This window comes from Echinops telfairi, unplaced genomic scaffold, assembly GCF_000313985.2.
Source record: "Echinops telfairi isolate 266 unplaced genomic scaffold, ASM31398v2 ScPeMD7_7458;HRSCAF=8496, whole genome shotgun sequence".
In the NCBI taxonomy this organism is placed as follows: Eukaryota; Metazoa; Chordata; class Mammalia; order Afrosoricida; family Tenrecidae; genus Echinops; species Echinops telfairi.
In genome coordinates, this window is record NW_022111358.1 from 47,018,517 (window position 1) to 47,036,950 (window position 18,434).

The window sequence follows — 18,434 nt, forward strand, 5'->3', positions numbered from 1 at the left end:
GCACCGGCAACCATGGTGAGGCTCTTCTGCACCTTTCTCTTCAACCAGAGTTGGGGAACCTCCAGTCCGTGGGCCATATGTTGTTGTTCAAGTGATGTAGGGCCGGTTCTGACTCCTGGCCACCGTCTGCACAACGGAAGGAAACACTGGCTGGCCCTGCCGACCTCACAGTGGTGCTCCCGGTGAGCCCATGGTCGCAGCTCCTTTGTCCATCCAGCCTGTGAGGGGGTCTCCTTTCTCCTCTGCAGCTCTGTTTTACAACACGCTGTCCTCTTTCCAGCGACTGGTCTCTCATGACCGCATGTCTGCAGCACCCTGGCCGTGCTTCGTCCAGGCTGGCTGGCTGTCCTTCTGGCAGTCCGTGGCTATCAGGATTCCTCACCAGCACCGGCATTCCAAACGGGGCCCTCGAAGCACCACCGTCCCAGCTAACATCCCACGCCGCACCAAAGGGAAGCGGTTCCCAGCTGCCACAGAGGGGTGGCTTCATGAAATGTTCCACCAACCACAGCAAGCTCATTTCTAAGTGGATCATGTTGTATGGCCCTCGAATGATATTATAATTATCCAAGTGGCGCTTGGCAGAGAAAATGGTTCCCCACCGCTGCCTTAACCAGACACGGTATCCCAGACAACAGCCTGCTAGACCCCCGGGGTTCCATGGGTGAGCACCCTCAAGGCTGGAAGTCGGGAAAAGAGGTTGCGGGAACCTAACCCAGGCTCAGGTGAGCCACTCTGGCAGTGGGCTGGGACCCACGGTGCCTCACTGACTGCGGGAAGCGCCTCTACCCCGTCCACAAGGCAGGGACAGGGGCCCATCCTGGGGCAGCAGCTCAGATAAGGAGGTGACAACTTTGTCATCCGGGGGGGGCCCTAGGCCGTATCTAGAAGGTACAATGTCAACTCCCCCCTCTCCTCCTGACCTGGGGGTGTTGGGGGGAGTCCCCACGTCACTCACGGGATCCATGTGCAGGGAAGGATTCCTGGACTCAGGTGCTACGGCCCTGGCTGCAGTGCACCCCAACTTGAGGATGAACTGGGGAGATGAGGTCTCCCTGGTGGAGGCTGCCTCAAGCCCCTTTCCAATCCCTCCCCAACCCCATTGCTTGCCAAGGGCTCAATCCTCCAGCAGCAGAAGGAAACCGCCCTGTTGAGACCTCAGGGGGAACCCACGCTCCCCTACCCCCACCCCAGGCCCCGCCACCCAGCCTACTTCTGCACCCCCTCTTCGCTGCCCCAGCCAGCAGCAAATTTAAGAGGCAGTGCAGTCTTGCTAGTCTGAGGGGCTCCTACTTTCCACGCCCCCACGCCGCCTCCACTGCACCCGTGCAGGGTCCTTGCTCGGTGCCCTTGGGCTTTTTTGTGTTTTAAGGAACAAAACATCAGGAGCACAAAATCCAGCCCCGATCTGCCTCGGGCCGCTGGACCGGCCAGCCGTCTCCTTCTTGGGAGCCCCTGGGAGCCACCGGGAACACAGGCGTATCCTCCTGGAAGCCTTTGTCGGGAGGTTTTGTGAGGACATTCAAACACACACACACACACACACACACACACACACACACACACACACGAAATAAGCCGGGTTGCATGGAGTCGATCCCGACTCCTGGTGCCCACCCCCACCCCGCCCCACCCTCCCAGGCTGTCAGCTCAACAGGGAAGCAGATTGGACACATCTTTCTCCCGAGGGAGGGAGGGTCGACTGGTGGATTCAAACGCGTATCTTTCCCTTGGCTGCCAAGTGCTACATTACTGCGCTACCAGGGCCCCTCGTGAGGATATTCAACTCAATTCCAAGCCCCCTGGCACCGAGTGGGTTCTGACTCATCGGGGGAGCAGGCAGCCCCCTCCTTCTCCTTAGGGTGAGCAGCCCACCACTAGCCTGCAGGGCTCACCAGGGTCCTTGAGAGGTTATTCCAAACTAAAAAAACCGAAATTCACTACCGTGGGGGTGAGGACTACTATCACAGCGACCCTATCGGACAGGGTAGAACTGCCCCCGTGGCTCCCAAGGCTGTCACTCTTTACAGGGGCTGCCAGCCTCGTCCTTCTCCCTCGGAACCGCTGGGGGGTCCACCTGCTGCCCTTGTCGTTAGTAGCCTGACGCGTAGCCACCCCGCCACCAAGGCTCCCTTTGTGGACTGCTGGTCTCTGTAAAATAGGTCAGGGACACTTGGGGAGAGGAGTCAGATGCACAAGGTGACAGGAGGCACCTCGGGGATTAAACAGTGTCCCCGGGAAGATTTGCTGAAGTGCCTTGCTCCTGTGACCTGTGTACTTGAGCTTACTGGGGTTGGGGGCCTTTCAAGATATCACCAGTCACCCTGAGGCCATGCTGGAACAGGGAGTCGTATGCCAGCTGCTGAGTGGCGATGGAGGTGGAGACTGAGTGACCTGCAAGCCAGGGATGGTCCAGGGCTGCCAACCATCAAACTCAGGACCTCAGAAGCAATCAACATGGCCGACACCCTGAGCCCAGACTCTCGGCCTCCGCAGGGTGAGAACAGAGACCAAGGGGGCAGAGGGTCAGGGTGCTGGTGGTGTCCTTGTCCAGTGCGTCCCCTCTACCTGGAGACAACTCACAGTCGCAGATGGAAAGGCGGAAGTGGTGAAGACAGCCGCAAGGGATGATGGGAGGCAAGGGCTGGCACAGCGCAGGCATCTGCTCGGACACCCTGGGGCTGAGGCTGACTCTGCTCTCGGCTCCTCCCCACAGAGCCCCCACACCCCCCTCCTGTAGCCTGTGCTCAGTGAAGGCCGAGAGGGGGCACCCCGAGGCCAGACCCCACTCACCATCTTCTTCCTCGGGCTCTTCTTGGGGCAGGTGCCTCTCACCTGGGTCAAATTCCTCCTCCTGCAAGACAAAGAGACAGGTCAGCAGTGCTTGGATCTGTCCACTGGGGCGTTGGGACCCTCCAGGAACACAAGGGGCCACTGGGGAGAGGTGTGTGGAGTCACGTGAGAAACAAGAGGCCATCCTCAGGAGGTGGGGCGCAGAGGGCCAAAGGGAGAGGAGGAGGAGGAGCAGTTGGACATGAAGCAGGACACCATGGAGGATGAGGGGGGGACAGGTCAACGTCAAAATAAACTCTGCGTGTCGACTCAATGCTGCCACCTGGGCCAAGCAGACACGTGCTTCTATCTGTACCAGGCGGGTGCTTGCGAAAACGCCTGGAAGGACCAGGGACGCCTGGCCCCACCCCGTTGGCTTCGACGAGTGGAACAGGAGCACAGGAAGAGCAGAGAGAAGCTGGGCCAGGCTGGGCGTCCCAGAGGAGCTGCGTTTGGGCGTGGCTTCATGTCCTCCACCATCACTCGAATCCTCGCCCGAGTTCCTGTGGCCATGTGCAACCTGGGGCCCTCCACGTCCTGCAGCCCAGCCACCCCGCTCTGGCCCCTAAACAGCTGGCTGGGAGGAGTGTTTCCAGTTGGCCTGGATGGAAGGAAGGCATGACTTCAACGTGCAGGAATGTCAGAGGATAGAAGAGACGTGCTGGGCGTTGAAGGGTGCGGGCGTGGTAGAGGAATGATGACACAGAAGTCCAGCGGACAAAGATGACAATCGCCACAGAAACCAAAACACCGAACCCGGTGAGGCTGACTTGGCCGGCCTGTGGCCAGCCCGTGGGTGAAAGAGAACTGCGCTCCGTGTGGTGGTCTTGTCATCTTCAGGGGAGGCATTATTACCAGGCCTTTCTTCCATGGTGCTAGCAGGTGGTGTGCGATCCACCAACCTTTTGGTTAGCTGCCGAGGGAACTGTTGGCATCACCGGGGGATCTACTGTTGTTAAGGGCCAAGGAGCTGGCAGCGAGCCCATGTACAATGCAATGCAAGGCTGCCCAGTCCCTGCACCAGGCTCACATGGTGTGTCTGAGCCCCCGCTGTGGCAACGCCTGTGTCCATCCACCTTCCTTTCTTTCCCCGCTGACGTTCTCAAATATGATGGCCTTTCCCAGGCCCTGTCTTCTTCTGAGGACATATCCAAACCAAGGCTCGCCGGGCTTGCTTCTAAGGAGCTTTCTGGTTGGGCTTCTTCCAAGACAGACCGGTGTGTGCTTCTGGCAGTCCACGGGACTGTCGATAATCTGCACCACACGCATCTGTGGCTTCTTTCTTCACTGTCCAACGTCCACATGCATTTGATTGGTTGAAATGCCGCAGCGTGGGTCAGGTGACTGAAGACCACGGCCTGACCCACGGGTTGAGAGAGGGGTGCGTGATGGATATGGATGAGAAGATGGCCCGCAGACAGATTCCAATTGAGGCTTTCCCTAGATGGTGCCCAGATACCATGAGTGACCATAGGGATCAAAGATCCTATAGAAGACTCCTGATCACAGTGGGGGAATGCAGAAGGTTGCTGATGTTAGGTGCTAGGGAGCAGGTTCTGACTCACAGAGAAGCCTCGTTCAACAGAAGGAAGCACTGCCCGCTCCCGCACCGCCCTCACCTGGTTCTCACGTTGGTGCCATTGTTGCAAACACAGTGTCAGCCCATCTTGCTGGGGACCTTCCTCCTTTTTGCTGCCTTCTCCTTTACCGAGCATGATGTCCTTCTCCAGGGACTGGTCACTCCCCCAAAACATGTCCAAATAAGTGAGACAAAATTTCACTGTCCTTGCTTCTAAGGAGCACTCTGTCCCTAATTCTTCCACTACAGATGGGTTTGTTCTTTCGGTATTGTCTCCGGTCTACTTAATTCAATGTCCAACTTTCATGTGCCCACGAGATGAGGCAAGTGGTGACACCATGGCGTGGGTCAGTAACATCCCAATGGTGGTCAGTGATGACGCCATGGCATGGGTCAGTAACGTCCCAATGGTGGTCAGTGGTAATGCCATGGCGTGGGTCAGTAACATCCCAATGCAAACAGTCATCTGATCTCTTGACTGCTGCTTCTATGAGCATGATTGTGGATGCAAGCAAGACAAAATCCTCGAAAGCTTCAAAGCTATCTAAAGTTTGTGATGAGCCAGATAGTTGAATGCCTTTGCATAATCAATAAATACAAACAGGGGGAAGGGAGTACAGCGGTGCAGGTGGGGTAAAAGGGAGGTGATGTCAAGGGGTCCATGCAGAATGGGAATGTTTGGAAACTGATTGTGGTAGCAACTCTACATTCTACTTGATGTGATTGAAATTTGGAATGATACATGTATTAAACCCCAACTGATAATCTTATTATTAGTAATAATAAAACATAAATAAACATCTTTCTGGTATTCTCTGTTTTGAGCCAAGATCCATCTGACAACAGCAATGATATCGCTTGGTCCACGTCCTCATCTGAATCCAGCCTGACATTCTGGAAGCTCCCTGTCAAGGTACTGCTGCATATGTTGTTGGATGATCTTTAGCAACATTTTACTTGCATGTGATATTAATGATATTGTTAATTGTATAATCTGTGCATTCTGTCGGGCCACCTTTCTTTGGAACGGGTAAATACATGGATCTCTTCCAGTCAGTTGGCCAAGTAGCCGTCTTCCAAATTTCCTGGCACAGACGAGCGAGTGCTTCCAGGGCTCCATCAGCGTGCTGAAACGTTTCCAGTGATAGTCCGTTGATTCCCGGAGCCTTGTTTTTGGCTACTGCATTCAGTGAAGTTTGAAGTTCTTCCTTCAGCACCATTGGTCCTTGTTCCTAGGCCACCTCCTGAAAAGGTGGAATGTGGGCTAGTTCTTTCCTTCATCTTTTGACGTCTCCTGCATCATTTAATATTTTGCCTATAGACTCTTTCAAGATTGCAACTCCGGGCTTGAATTTTTTCTTGGGTGCTTTCAGTTTAAGGTATGCTGAGCGGGCTCTTCCTGTTTGGCTTTCTACCCGGAGGTCTGTGCACACTTCACTGTCTGACTGTCTTCTCGAGCTGCCCCCTGAGGTTGTCCAGTCAGCTCTCGGGCATCACTGTTTCTCCCCTTTGCCTGAGCCACTCACTCGCAATGAAGCGCACGTTTCAGAGTCTCTTCTGACGTCCCCTTTGATCTGTCCTTTCTTTCCGGTCTTTTTAATGACCCTTTGCTTTCCTCATGTATGATGGTCTCGACGTCCTCTCACAGCTCAGCAGGTCTTCTGTCTTTAGTGTTGAGTGCATCAAAACTGTTCTTGAAGTTCAGATGGGACAGACTCAAGGCTGTATGCTCATAGACTTGCTTTCGTTTTCGTCTGCTTCTACCTGCAATTGGTGGCCTGTTCCACGGCCCGCCACAGGCCTGTGTTCAGCGGCTGATATGGAGCTTCTCCCTCATCCGTTCCAAAAGATATGGTCCATCTGATTTCTGTGTATTCCACCTGGAGAAGTCCACTTAGGGAGCTGCTGCTTGTGTTACTGAACAAAGGTGTTTGAGATAAAGAAGTCTTTGGTCTTGCACAATTCTACAGCTCCGTCTCCAATCACCAATAATTATCGATGAATTTTGTATGCCAATCGCCAATAATTATCAATGAATCTTGATCCCATGTTTGATCAATTTCAGATTGAAGACTTCTTGAATTTCTGTATCACTGACCTTAGTGGTTGGTGCATAAATCTGAAAAACAGTTGAATTGGCTGGATTTCCTTATACTCGGGCAGATATTATCCTATCACAGACAGCACTGTATTTCAAGACAGATGTTGAAATGTCCTTTTTTCAAGATGAGTGTGACCCCATTCCTCCTGGATCTCTCATTCCCGGCAGAGCAAACCATAGGATTATCTGATTCAAACGGACCAATTCCAGACCATTTCCACCCACTAACACCTAGAATATTGACCTTTATGTGTTCCACTACTTTTCTGACCGCTTCCAATTTTCCTAGACTCATACTTCGTAGATTCAAAGTGACGATTCCTCGTGGATGCTTGCAGCTGTTTCTTCTCGTTGGAGTGAGTCCCCGTCTGCAAAGGAAGGTCCGGAAGGCTCTCCGTCGGCGAGCGTTCGTTCCCCACCCAGGTCATGGCGTGGACTCCACGTTGAGAAGGCAGCTCTTCCTCAGTCATCGCCTGGGGTCATTAACAGTGTTTTGATGCTGCCCATGAAGTTTTCATAGTTAATTCCTCAGAAGTGGACAGCCTGTTCCTTCTTCGTAGGTCTGTTCTGGACGCTCTGCTGAAACCTGCCCACACTGGGTGACCCTGCTGGCATTTGAAATACCAGGGACATCGCTTCCAGCATCAGAGCAACACACAAGCCACCCTAGTGTGACAAACTGACAGGCACGCGGTGGGAAAGCAGAATAGCATTTCAAAGGATCATGGAATCCAGAATTTCTGGAGACTGCATATAGCCCTGCAAACCAGTGTTCCGAGAAAACTTCTACTTATTTAAAAAAAGAATTTGTTTTCTTCTTATCGTCCAGAACATACCCAGCGGGACAGACAGCAATTGAGTAGTTTTTATAAGTACAGTTCAGTGACCTGGATGACATGCTTCGAGTTGGGCAACCCTGTCCCCCACCTTTCCTGACTTATCCCCCCAACCCCCGTGAACATAAACCACCGCTCCCAAGGCTTTTAGCTCCTGTCTTTGCTACCGGCTGCTCTGGTCAATCTGACCCCGTGGAGATCGCCCTTAAAGGAGCACAACCCTCCACGCGATGGGCTTGATTGGTGGGACTCACCCACTGTTTGGTTTTAGGAAGCCACCCCGAGGATATTTTGGGTTTAAGACTTCATTACTATTTTTATTAAACCTTTTATTGGGATGCGGGTGAACGTTTGAGATCATGTTTAGGCCTTAAACCCCCAAATGGCCCCTGATGTCTTTTTTCTTACTTTGTTGACTGTGCATTAGTGAGGGTTTGCAGAGCAAACCATCGGGGTGACATCCTACAAGGTGAACCCCCTTTGCTTCCGCTCATCCACTGTCTACACACACACACACACACACACTCACTCACTCCATGGGCCGTGGGTCACTTGTCCTACTGTCTCTGCACTGGGTCCTGGGCTCAAGGCTGCCCTTTCATCCTAAAGGGTTGATTATTCTAGCACGAGGGGGTGGGTGGGGGGTTTAGTTCCAGACCTGATGGGTGACCACGGGCCATAGTCTGGGGGGGCGGGGGGAGGTTCCCCACCAGTCTTTATCTGACTAATGAGGCTGACCTCCTTCTTTGATTTTGAGTTCTCCCCCTCTATTCAGAACCCCCTGGGCTCTTCTGAAAACCAGTGGTTTCGCTTAACTCGTGAGGAATGTCTGCCTGGACCATTGGACTCTTAAGACCTGTCTTCTCAGGATCAAAGGGACAAGCGTCATCCATCTGAAAGGTCAGACCAAAAGCCTAGGGAGTAGCAGTTTATACAGCTGGGGCAGGGCCAACTCAAAAAAGGAGGGCGGCTGAACTGCGTGCTGCTACTGTGCAGTCTCACCACCCGCAAAGTAAGGTGAACCACATACACGGAAACAACAAAACATGGCCTTCAGAACCCCAATGCTGGACGCCAGGACGAGGACAGTGAGCTCCACGGTTCTCACAAGCCCAAGGGCACATTCAGAGCCCATCCCTGTAGGCCTTGGCATGTCCTGTCTCTCCTGTAGGACATGCTACTTTCAGGGGACATAGCACAGGTTCTGTCCACTTAGCATGGCTGGCATAGAGTCCCAGCGTTCCAGGAATGTGAGCCTTGGTTCCTCACAGCGTGGCCCGTGGGTCCCGTGTCCAGGGCCACACTTCTGATTTTGCACAGCACAGCATCTTGGTGCTGGAGGTGGTGGGGCAGCCTTTTCAGGGAGCAGGAAAAGGAGACACTGCTCCGTGACTCAGCAAACCCACTTCTAGGGATTTACCCTAGACAGGAAAACATGTTGAGGGGGAATTCTGTACAATGCCCGCTATCGTGCACTGCAGTAAACAAGAGAAACCTCCCAACTGTGTATCAGTAGCTCAAACAGACTCCAATTGGGTACGCGAGGCTCACATATTAACCAGGGTAGTCACAGGCTAGATGTAAAACGTGGTGCCAAAGTCTGGCTAGGGCTTTGTGCTTGTGGTAGGCTGAGTCCCCTAGAGATACAAAGCCAGTGGTGCTGTGTGTGCAGGTCTACAAAAAGCAGTTTCTACCAAATAACGGCTCACATCGTCATCGAAGTGTTAAGTCCAGTCCAGCTCAAGGCCCTGGGTCAGCTGTCAGCGGGAGGCTTCTCCTGACTCCTGGAGCTACAGGGGCTGACGGGCAGGAAGCAGGGAGATGGAGCAGGAAGACCACAGGCTGGTGGATGCCACACCAAATGGATACGAGGTCGGCGATCCGCTGATGCTCCCAGGATCAAGCAGTAATATCAGCAGACCCTGAACCAGATGCAGGAGAAGCCTCCAGCTGACATCTGACCCACGGACTTGAACCAGACTGGACGTACCCCCGTCTACAATGGTGTGAGCCACGTCTTGATAGAAATCTGTCTGTAGACAGACACATACAAGCGCCCTGGCTCTGTTTCCCTGGAGAATTCATCCTAACACTTCATCTATATATGCCCACGAGTTCCTTCAGGGAGCAGATGTTTGGGCTGGTCGGCAGTGACGGGAATACAATATCCCTGGAATCTGTGTGCTAACCGGGGTTGGGAATGTTGACTCCCTCCGTTCTGAACAATCCAGTTTCCCCAACTCCAAATGCCAATGCATAATTTGAAGCAATCGATGTTAGGTGATATGTAGTCTAGCAAAATGAACCCCAAGACGTGTGCTGTCGTTCTGCCTCTCAGTGACCCTATGCCCTGCCGCACCCTCACAGCTGCCGTTATGTTTGTGCCCATTGTTGCGGACCCTGTATCCGTCCGTCCGTCCCTAGACGGTCTTCCTCTTTTCCTTCCTCTAACCTCACCCTTAACCTTATCGGGCACGACGGCCTTCCAGGGACGGGTCCCAGCTGATCAGTACATCCGAGGGAAGACCGTCCTCACTGATAGGGAGCGTCCGGCTGGCCTTCCTGACCATGGCGATGAGGACCCAGGGGCAGAGAGGGCGCATGCTGGTCAGGGAAACCAGCTCTGGCTGTGGTGGCTCTCCGGCGATGGTCCCACGCTAACTTCCTCTCCTGTGGATGCTCTGTGCGTGATGCTGAGGGAGACACCGTGGAAAGGGCCGGACCTGCCCTGTGTGTGATGACGGGAGCCTCCGAGAGAGGCCTGAGCAAGGACCGTATGCCTTTGCCCCTGTGGAGAAGGGCAGAGAGCAGCAGGTTCCAGGCTTAGCTGAGGGGTGACCAGTGAGCCGGGTGGTACAGGAGCCTGGCCTTCAGCTTGCCGTTTGTCCAAAGGGCCGCGGCAGCTGGACAAGGGTAGCCCCTCAGGGCTCCCCATCCCTCCCATGATCGCCTTGCCCCTCGAGGGCCGTGCTTAATGAGGGGATCATCCTGGGCAGTGAGGCAGGAGCCACCCTGCACCGCGGGTGAGTCCGTCAAGCCCATCCTAAGCTGCCCGCGCCCAGAATGGAGGGAGCCTGGGTCGGGGTGTCCAGCAGGTCCCTGAGCACAGACCAGGTCCGGCCGCTACCTCATGGGACGACTCCTCATGGGACGACTCCTCATGGGACAGGGCCCTCGGCTTTATTCCTGAGGGGGGTGAGCCTCAGCTTCCCCTCACCTTCACCCCACTTTCTACTTTGGGCTTTCCTCCAGGGGCAGGGGAGGCAGCACAGGGGCAGAAATGGGACAGTGTCTCCAACAATCTCTGCAAGGCCAGGGGCCCTCAGGAGCTGGGAGGTGCTGGGTTGCGGGGGCTCAGGCAGGCAGCTGCTGGCCGAGGAGGGGCAGGGTTCCATCACGAGGGGCAGGGAGGCTACTCCGGGCTCAGGGGCCAGCCTCGCACCCACTGGCAGCACACTGCCATCTGTCACTCAGGGCTGCCTGCAGCCACCCCCACCCTGATGCAGAGTTCTGGAGAGGGGGCGGGGCAGGAAGCCAGAGAGGAGAGGGACAAAGACAAAGAGAGAGAGCCAGAGTCAGAGCCAGGCCAGGAGAAACAGGCAGGCAAGGAGGCTGGCCCAGCCCAGCCCCCTCCCCCAAGCCCCCCAGGATCCAACACACAGGATCTCTTGGGACCCCGTGGCTGGTCCTCAGAGCTGCTTCCTGCTGGGCCCACCCCTCAATGACTTCTCACTGGTTCGCGCTGCGCTGCATGAGCTCAGAGGCCAACAGCGCAGGGGCGGCCAGGCGGCCGGTGGGAGGCCTGTCCCTCCTTGCTCCACCCCCCAGCCCTCTCTGCAGCTCAGAGATAAGGAGAACAAAAATAAGGGGCTAACCGAGGGGCCCAGATGGCAAGTGGGTTGAGTGCTGGGCCGGCAACTGCAAGGCGGGGGATTCAACACCACCACCCCCAACTGCACCGAGGGAGAAAGACTGTTTCCATAGACTCCCAGTCTCTGTGGGGCAGGTCTGCTGTCTCACCAGCGGAGATCAACTCCATTTCCGTGGGTTTTGGTGTGTGTGTGTGTGTGTGTGTGTGTGTGTGCGTGTGTGCGTGCGCAGGAGCCCCGGTGGCACAGTGGCTAAAGCGCTTGGCTGCCAACCACAAGGTTAGAGGTTCAACACACCAACCAAGGAAGATGGGGCAGTGTTGATTCACAGCCTCAGAAAGGCTAACCTGGGTGAGGATGAGTCTGAGTGGAATCTTCCGTCCATACATACCCCCTCCCTGCCCCCCAGGGGCTGCCACTAGGCAGCTAGCTTGCCCTTTTCTGGCCAGAGGGGAGTGGCAGCTGCCAGCACACGGGTGGGAGGTGCCAGGCAGGGGTGATTCTAAGACCCCTTCCTGCCAGCTCCCCCTCCCGGGGCACCTGCTTTTGAGTCCCAAGGCGCCCCCCGCCCCCGTTTCCTGCTTTGTTTTCTTGGTGTGGGTACAGTCCCTTGCCTCAGTGAGTGTGAATGCGTGCGGACTGCGTGGGGAGCCTGCTGCAGGAGCTGGCGATATCAGCAGAGACCGCAGGCAGCGCTGGGGGCTGTGACGGAAGCCACGTGGAGGATGATAGCTTGGGAGCGTGTGCACGGGAGGGTTCACGTCCACTAAGATGTTCCCAAGGACACAGCGACCTGAGAAGAAGGCGCCACAAGCAAGTGCAGGGGTGCAGCTGTGAGGGGTCTAAGCCCCAGAGTGGTGGCTGTGGCTGGGTCCTTCCTGCCGGACCTGGAGGGCAGTGGGCAGTCTGGGTATCTTGGGAAGGGAATGGATTTAAGCAGGGGGTCGTGGGGGGGCTTGCGTGGTACAACGGTGACACTGCTTGCTGGGCGGAGCGTGGGGAAGAGGGGAGAGCAGGGCAGGGGAGGATGCACACGCGGACGAGCCACGCCTCCCAGCAGAGGGCAGGGAGAGAAGTGGCTAGAGGTGGATGCAGTTTGGAGATGGAGCGGATAGGACCGGTTGACAGAGGGCGAGCCAGTGGGGGCTGGGGAGAAAACATGGGGGACTCATGGGTTTGGGACCCCAGCCCCTGAGAGTGGCCACAGGGAACATCACTGTTGCTGGGTGATGTCGAGTGGGCTGACTCACAGCGACCCCGTGCGCAGGGCAGACTTATCTGTACAGAGCAGGGCTGCCGGGAGGGTCGGAACCAACCTTTCGATGGACATCAGAGTGCCTAACTGGTGTGTCACCGGCCCCCTCTGAGGATACTCACGGGGGTGGGGGTGGTCCTAAGTCTTCCTCCAGGATCGGGGAGACAGGGGAGGCAGGGTGGCGGTTGGGAACGAAGGACTCTCATGGCACAGGGCAGCTTCTTCAGAAACCCAAGGGGACATGTTGAGGAGGCCGCTGGCCCCCGAGCTGTCCCTCAGGGAGAGGACAGGGGTGCGCTTCATCAGCTGTTGATCAAAGGGATGATGGGGTCTGAGTTTTCTGGGGGGCAGCGATGGTGGCCCAGGTCCAGAAGTCCTGCTGTTGTAATGGTGGGTCCCAGTTCTTCCACCAGGGAGCCCTGGTGGTGTCGTGGTTCAGGGTTGGCAGTCCACCACCACCGGCTGCTGCTCGGGAGAGAGGCAGGGCTTTCTCCTCCCATACGCCGTGACAGTCTTGAGTGTGAGTCAGCATCGACCCGATGGCAGGGAGTGTGGTTTGGCTTTGAGCTCTTCCACAAAAGGCAAAGGGCAAAGGGAAAACACTGGGCGAGCTACTGACTGCAAGTCTGAGAGAGAGAAACAGAAGAAAGGAAGAAAGCGAGCGAGCACGCATGCTTGAGTGCTCAGGCTGAGAGCAGCATTACCCCCAAGGGGGCTGCCCTGCAGCACCGCCGTCTTCCAGGGCCCACAGCAAAAGGAGCGTCCTGGGGGCGGTTATGGACGGAATTGTGTCTCCCATAAAGATATGCTGAAGCCTTAACCCCCGCGCCAGTGCATGTGACCTTGTTTGAGCAAATCGGGTTTTTCTTTCCAGATGTTCAATGAAAATGAATCTCTATTCTTGAAAGCCACTGCCCGGTGGCTGTCCTTGGAGGCGAAGGCAAATGCCTCCTGTGTTTCCATCAAGGGCACATTCTCAAACGCTAAACAAATTCTCCTACTCAGATGCTGTGAGCACATGCCAGAGCCAATCCTATCGGATGAGCGGTTCTGGGCACCGTGCCCACAAAGAGGCTTCCCAGAGCACTGCGGGCTTCGTGAATAAAGCAGGCCACAGAGCACCCTGAGGCAACACCGCACTGCCTCACCCTGTCTGCTGAGCACCCGGTTGAATTCTAGTCTCTTACATTTTGGGACCATTAGAGCCAGGTCTAAGACAGGGACGGAAATGAAGGACAGGACAAGATGTGATCTGAGAGATCTACTGAGATGAAATTATTTTGCTGGGGCAAACAAAACTGAAATATCTTGATCATGACCGTCGTTAGGTACACCACTAGAAGAGTGGCGCTTGAGGAGGTAAAGCCTGGGTTAGGCTTCCTGGGGACTGAAGGTCAGGATGGCTTGACCCGAGGGTGGCATTTTCTGCTACCACTGGGCTGGAGGGTATAATCTTGTTCCTGGGGCTTTTATCTGATCTTGTTTTGAGATTGACCTCAGTCTACGGCCACAGCACCCTGAACGCGCCCGATCTCGTCTGACCTCGGGAGCTAAGTAGGGTCAGGTCTGGTTAGTACTTGGACGGGAGATTGACCTCAGACTTTGAGATTTACCTCAAATGCAAATCTGGGCGGGGGCAAAACTGTTACTATGGAGGCCGCCAAATCCGTCTACCCAAGATCATCCCAACCAGAGGTTGGGTCTGGCGCGAGTTAGACATTGTTACACAAGGGTCCCTTGGGAGTCCTGACGTGACAAGGGACTTGATGTCTAAAGAAATCACGGGGTGTTAGACACCTGAGGGGTGTCAAAGGCCACTTTCATGCAACCCCTTCGCTTTGTGGATGAGGAAACTGAGGTCCGAAGGCGAAGGGACTTCCTCAGGTCGGATTTGAGGGCTCTACGGTGGCAAACTTACTTCGATAAACACTGCCCTGAGTCCTGACCGTGGCTGTCTGCAGCAGCTTAATCTCAGGCCGTTGTCTGTTAGCCAGCAGAAGTGACCGATGCTTCTCCCTCCCAGGCAGGAGGGGACAAACGGCCTCAGTTATGGTGCCCCATCCTTAGTTGTTGACAAAAACCCACTGCCTCCGAGTGGGTCACAGCGAAGCTCTTGGACTAGGTCGGCCTGCCTCTGTGAATTTCCGAGACTGTCACTGTTTATGGGAGTAGAAAGCCCTGTCTTCCTCCCTCCTTCAGAGCTGCTGGTGGTTTAGAACTGCCAGCCTTGCCTATGGCAGCCCACCTCGGAACCACTCTGCCACCAGGCTCCCTTGGACAAAGAGGATATCAGGAAGCAGCTAGCTATCTGCAGGAGGCCTGGGGGCACAGGAATCAAGCACTGTGAACTGCAAGGTCGCCAGTTCTACCCCAGCAGCCACTCCATTAGGGAATGCTGGGACAGCCTGCTTCCTAGAGGTGATGGGCTTGGACACTCTATGGGGAAGTTCCACTCCTGCCAGGCTTGGACACTCTATGGGCAGTTCCACTCCTGCCACAGGGTCACCTTGAGTCACAATCAGCTCCACAATGACCGACAGGTCAGTCATTCCTGCTCCAAGTGGCACGCCAGCTGTGGTCAGCTCCCGTGGGTCCAGAAATGCGCTGGCCGCCGGGGACTTGGCATTTCTCAGGAAGAATGTCCCTAGTGTCCTCAGTTGGTCTCCCTCCCCCCACGCTGAGGTGTGGGCCGACTGTCGGGCTGGGAGAGAGAGGAGGCACAAAAAGAAGATGACCTCGCAGAACTCGTGTCACCGGGAATTGAGCCGTGGTGGGACGTGGGACGTGGTGGGACGTGGGACGTGGGGGCTGGCCCAAGACTGCGGTGGTGGGGACTGTGCAGTGGCCCTTGATGTGACTGAGCGATCGCATGGTGTGAGGTGTAAATGATGCGCCACTAAAACTGTTGGGGAAAATAAACAGATACATGTTAACACATGACCTATTAACAATTCCCCCGGCCGGGCAGGGGAGGACGGGGAACGTGGAAAGGTCATGATCATGAGCAGCAGAAGAAAGCATTTTGAACTTGGCTGTGGTGTGGATTACACGACTCGAACGAATGAACCGTATGATATGTGAAATATATGCCAACAAAACTATGTAAAAATATTATATATATACATATATGTATATATATATATATATACATATATGTGTATATATATATATATACGTATATATATATATATATATATATTTTTTAAGAAGGAAACGGTCTAAACACGAATACACTCCATCCAGGTTTTCTTTCTAACATCCTGGTGCCAGACAGCTCTTTCTCCAAGGATTGACAACTTCTTACTGAGTAGAAAATTCTAATGGACAGCTATATTTTTCGTTCTTTTTGGGGGGGTTACCCAAGACTCTCTCTGAGAGACGGAACCACGTTTGGCCAGCTGTCCAGGAAGTCCCTCCGACTTCCTTCCCACATGAGAAAGTAAAGGACACATGTAGGCAGCTTCACAGAAAAGTGTGGGAGCCCGAGGTCGCCGCTCGGAGGGACTGGCCGCTCTCCTGCCCACGGGAGTCTATGGGGTGAGGGCACACACTTCAGGTGTGTCGGGCCTTTATCTGCCTGAATTTAATCTGGCCTAATTAGCAGGCATTGGGGCAGTGCCGCCAGCTTTTACTTCTTTTTAATCCCCCAGCAAACCTCGGGCTCCATTGGGATACCAACCATGCCAACTCGTGCTCTCTGCCCTCAGCCCCCTGGCTCCCAGGACTTGCCGAAGAGAACAGAAAGTGGGGCCATGGGGTCAGCTGGGGTCTCTGCAGCTTCCAGGCGACACAGCTGTGGCCCCAGTGAAGGCAGGGGACCCACAGAGATGGAGCTAGTGGCAGCAGGACTCAAAGAGGCTAGCCAAGGCGGAGCTGAGCAGCACCCCCAGACCAGGCACCCCCGACATGATGAAAAACCAAGACCACCCCAGAGGTTCTCTGCTTGGCTTCTTTTCTCCCCACATTTGACTCTGAAGAATGCCGGAGTGAGGAACGGTTGGAAGACAGCGAATACCCAGGTACCTTTTTACCTAGAATCATCTAGAGTCAACACTTTATTGCCTTGGCCTCCTCTCTGTACAGAGCCACACAGCCCCCATCCCACCATGTGTTTCTAGGACCATGGTCTGTCACCCCTCTGTGTTTCAGCGTGTTTCCTCTTGAGAACACCCTGTTGTTGCTTCCTGCCTTTGACTCAGGCATGGGGCACCGGGAGCCACACTGTCCACCAGGCTTCCTTCCCTTGGTTGATTTTTGAAAGGAGACTGCCAGGCCTCTCTTCCTAGTCTGCCTCCGTGTGGAAGCCCTGCTGAAACCAGTCCAGCCACACGAGAGCATCCACTGGCACATAGCAGTGGGCACTGGGAATGTCCCTCAGGCCTGCCACAAGGAAAATGAGACTCCTACCCCGCTCGCCCAGCAGACCACACCACCACACCCACTGCCGTCAAGTCCACGCTGACTCGGAGCGACCCCCTAGCACAGGGTAGACAGCCCCTCCGTTTCTGAGACGGTGACTGCTGATTTGACTGCCTGCTAATTCACGGGAGCAGACAGCCCCAGTGCTGGTGATTTCGAATAGTTGGCCTTGTGGCTAGCAGCCCAATTGGTAACCATAACGGCACCTGGGCTCCGAGCAGTCCCACAAGACCCAGCATTGCTTATTTATCACACCTGAGAAGCTCATGTCACCTACTTACACCATTCATCTTAAAAAACATCCCAATTACCCCCAAACTGCCCTTCGAAGAGGGAGCTTCTCTCCGTTGTCCCGAGCCAGAACCCAGCGTAAGACAGGGCATTGCATCGGAAGTCACACTGTCCCTCCTGAGAACAGGTCCTAGTCTCTGTGCCCTTTATCTTGAAGAGCACCCCCACCCCCCTGTTTTGTTTCCGACACCAGCTGCCTCCCAGAGCCACCCACCCTCCTCTGACAAACAGCGCCAAGATGTCTGTGTCCCATCTCAGACAGGGAGCCACCGATCAATGGAAGTCTGCTTGATGGGAACGACCCTTGACCTTCACCCATGACCACTGCTGGGGAGCCTGCCCGATAGATCGTGCAGGCTTGCTGGACCCACACCTCCACGGCGTGGCCCGGCCACGGAGCTCCCCATGTGCACGCACATGCCTGTTCTCCACTGCCCACCCCTCCCTGATCCCGATGGGAGGCCTGAGGGGAGGTTCCAGGAATACAGGGTCACCCTCCCAGTCCCCAGGTGCTGAGGAGGGGAGGGGGCAGGGAAGGAGGAGAGAACAGTGGTCCCGGAAGACAGGGAGGGGAGGACCCAGGGAGGATAGGGGAGAGAGGGAGACGAGGGGGGTGGGGAGAAAAGCAGAGGAAGGGGACGGGAGTGGAGATGAGTGGAGGGGGAGGGGCGGCCACTGGGCTTGCTGCTGCTCCAGGGTTCAGCCCTCCCCTCCTCCCCCTCCCCTCTCTGAGTCTGCTGCCCCCAGGGGCCCAGCGACCCTTGGCAACAGCTGGAGGCAGCAGCAGCCCAGGGCTGCAGCTTCTTCCCGGGAATGGGCTTTGTGAGCCAGAGGCAGCAGCTGGCCTGGACCCCAGGGCCCTAGTGGAGGAAGAGGCAGTGGATGGGATTAGCAGAGCGGTTAATGGGGAAGGAGGTGGGAGGGGAGAGGAGAGTTCTGCACGGGCTGCATCTTGAGGGTGGGGGGAAGGTCTGGGCCCTCTCCCTCTGGAGCTGACAGCCGCTGAGGGAGCGCCACCTTCCAGTGAGCTTTGTGAGCAGAGGAAGCACACCTGGCTTTGCTTGCTCTGGGGAATGAAAGCCTCTGTCTAGCCCGTAAGCGTTTCTTCAAGGGCTTTTCAGTGGGTTGGCCCTATGAGGTGCACACCGTGACTGAGGTCGGGTGCTAAGCGACAGAGCTTGGAGGCTCTAGTTCACCTGGAGGTGCCTCGGAAGAAAGGCCTGGCTACCCCTTCCCCCAAATCAGCCCTGGA

The 18,434-nt window shown here is 55.5% G+C and overlaps 1 protein-coding gene across 1 annotated transcript in view; it reads right to left on the reverse strand.

Moving 5' to 3' along the window:
* Positions 1 to 18,434, reverse strand: part of MXRA7 (matrix remodeling associated 7) — a gene marked incomplete at its 5' end in the record, with an annotated part of 31,475 nt that overhangs the window by 10,387 nt on the left and 2,654 nt on the right. Inside the window, one exon of the mRNA XM_045299509.1 lies at positions 2,794 to 2,854. Within this exon, the coding sequence (XP_045155444.1) occupies positions 2,794 to 2,854 (61 nt within the window). The remainder of the gene's footprint in view (positions 1 to 2,793; positions 2,855 to 18,434) is intronic.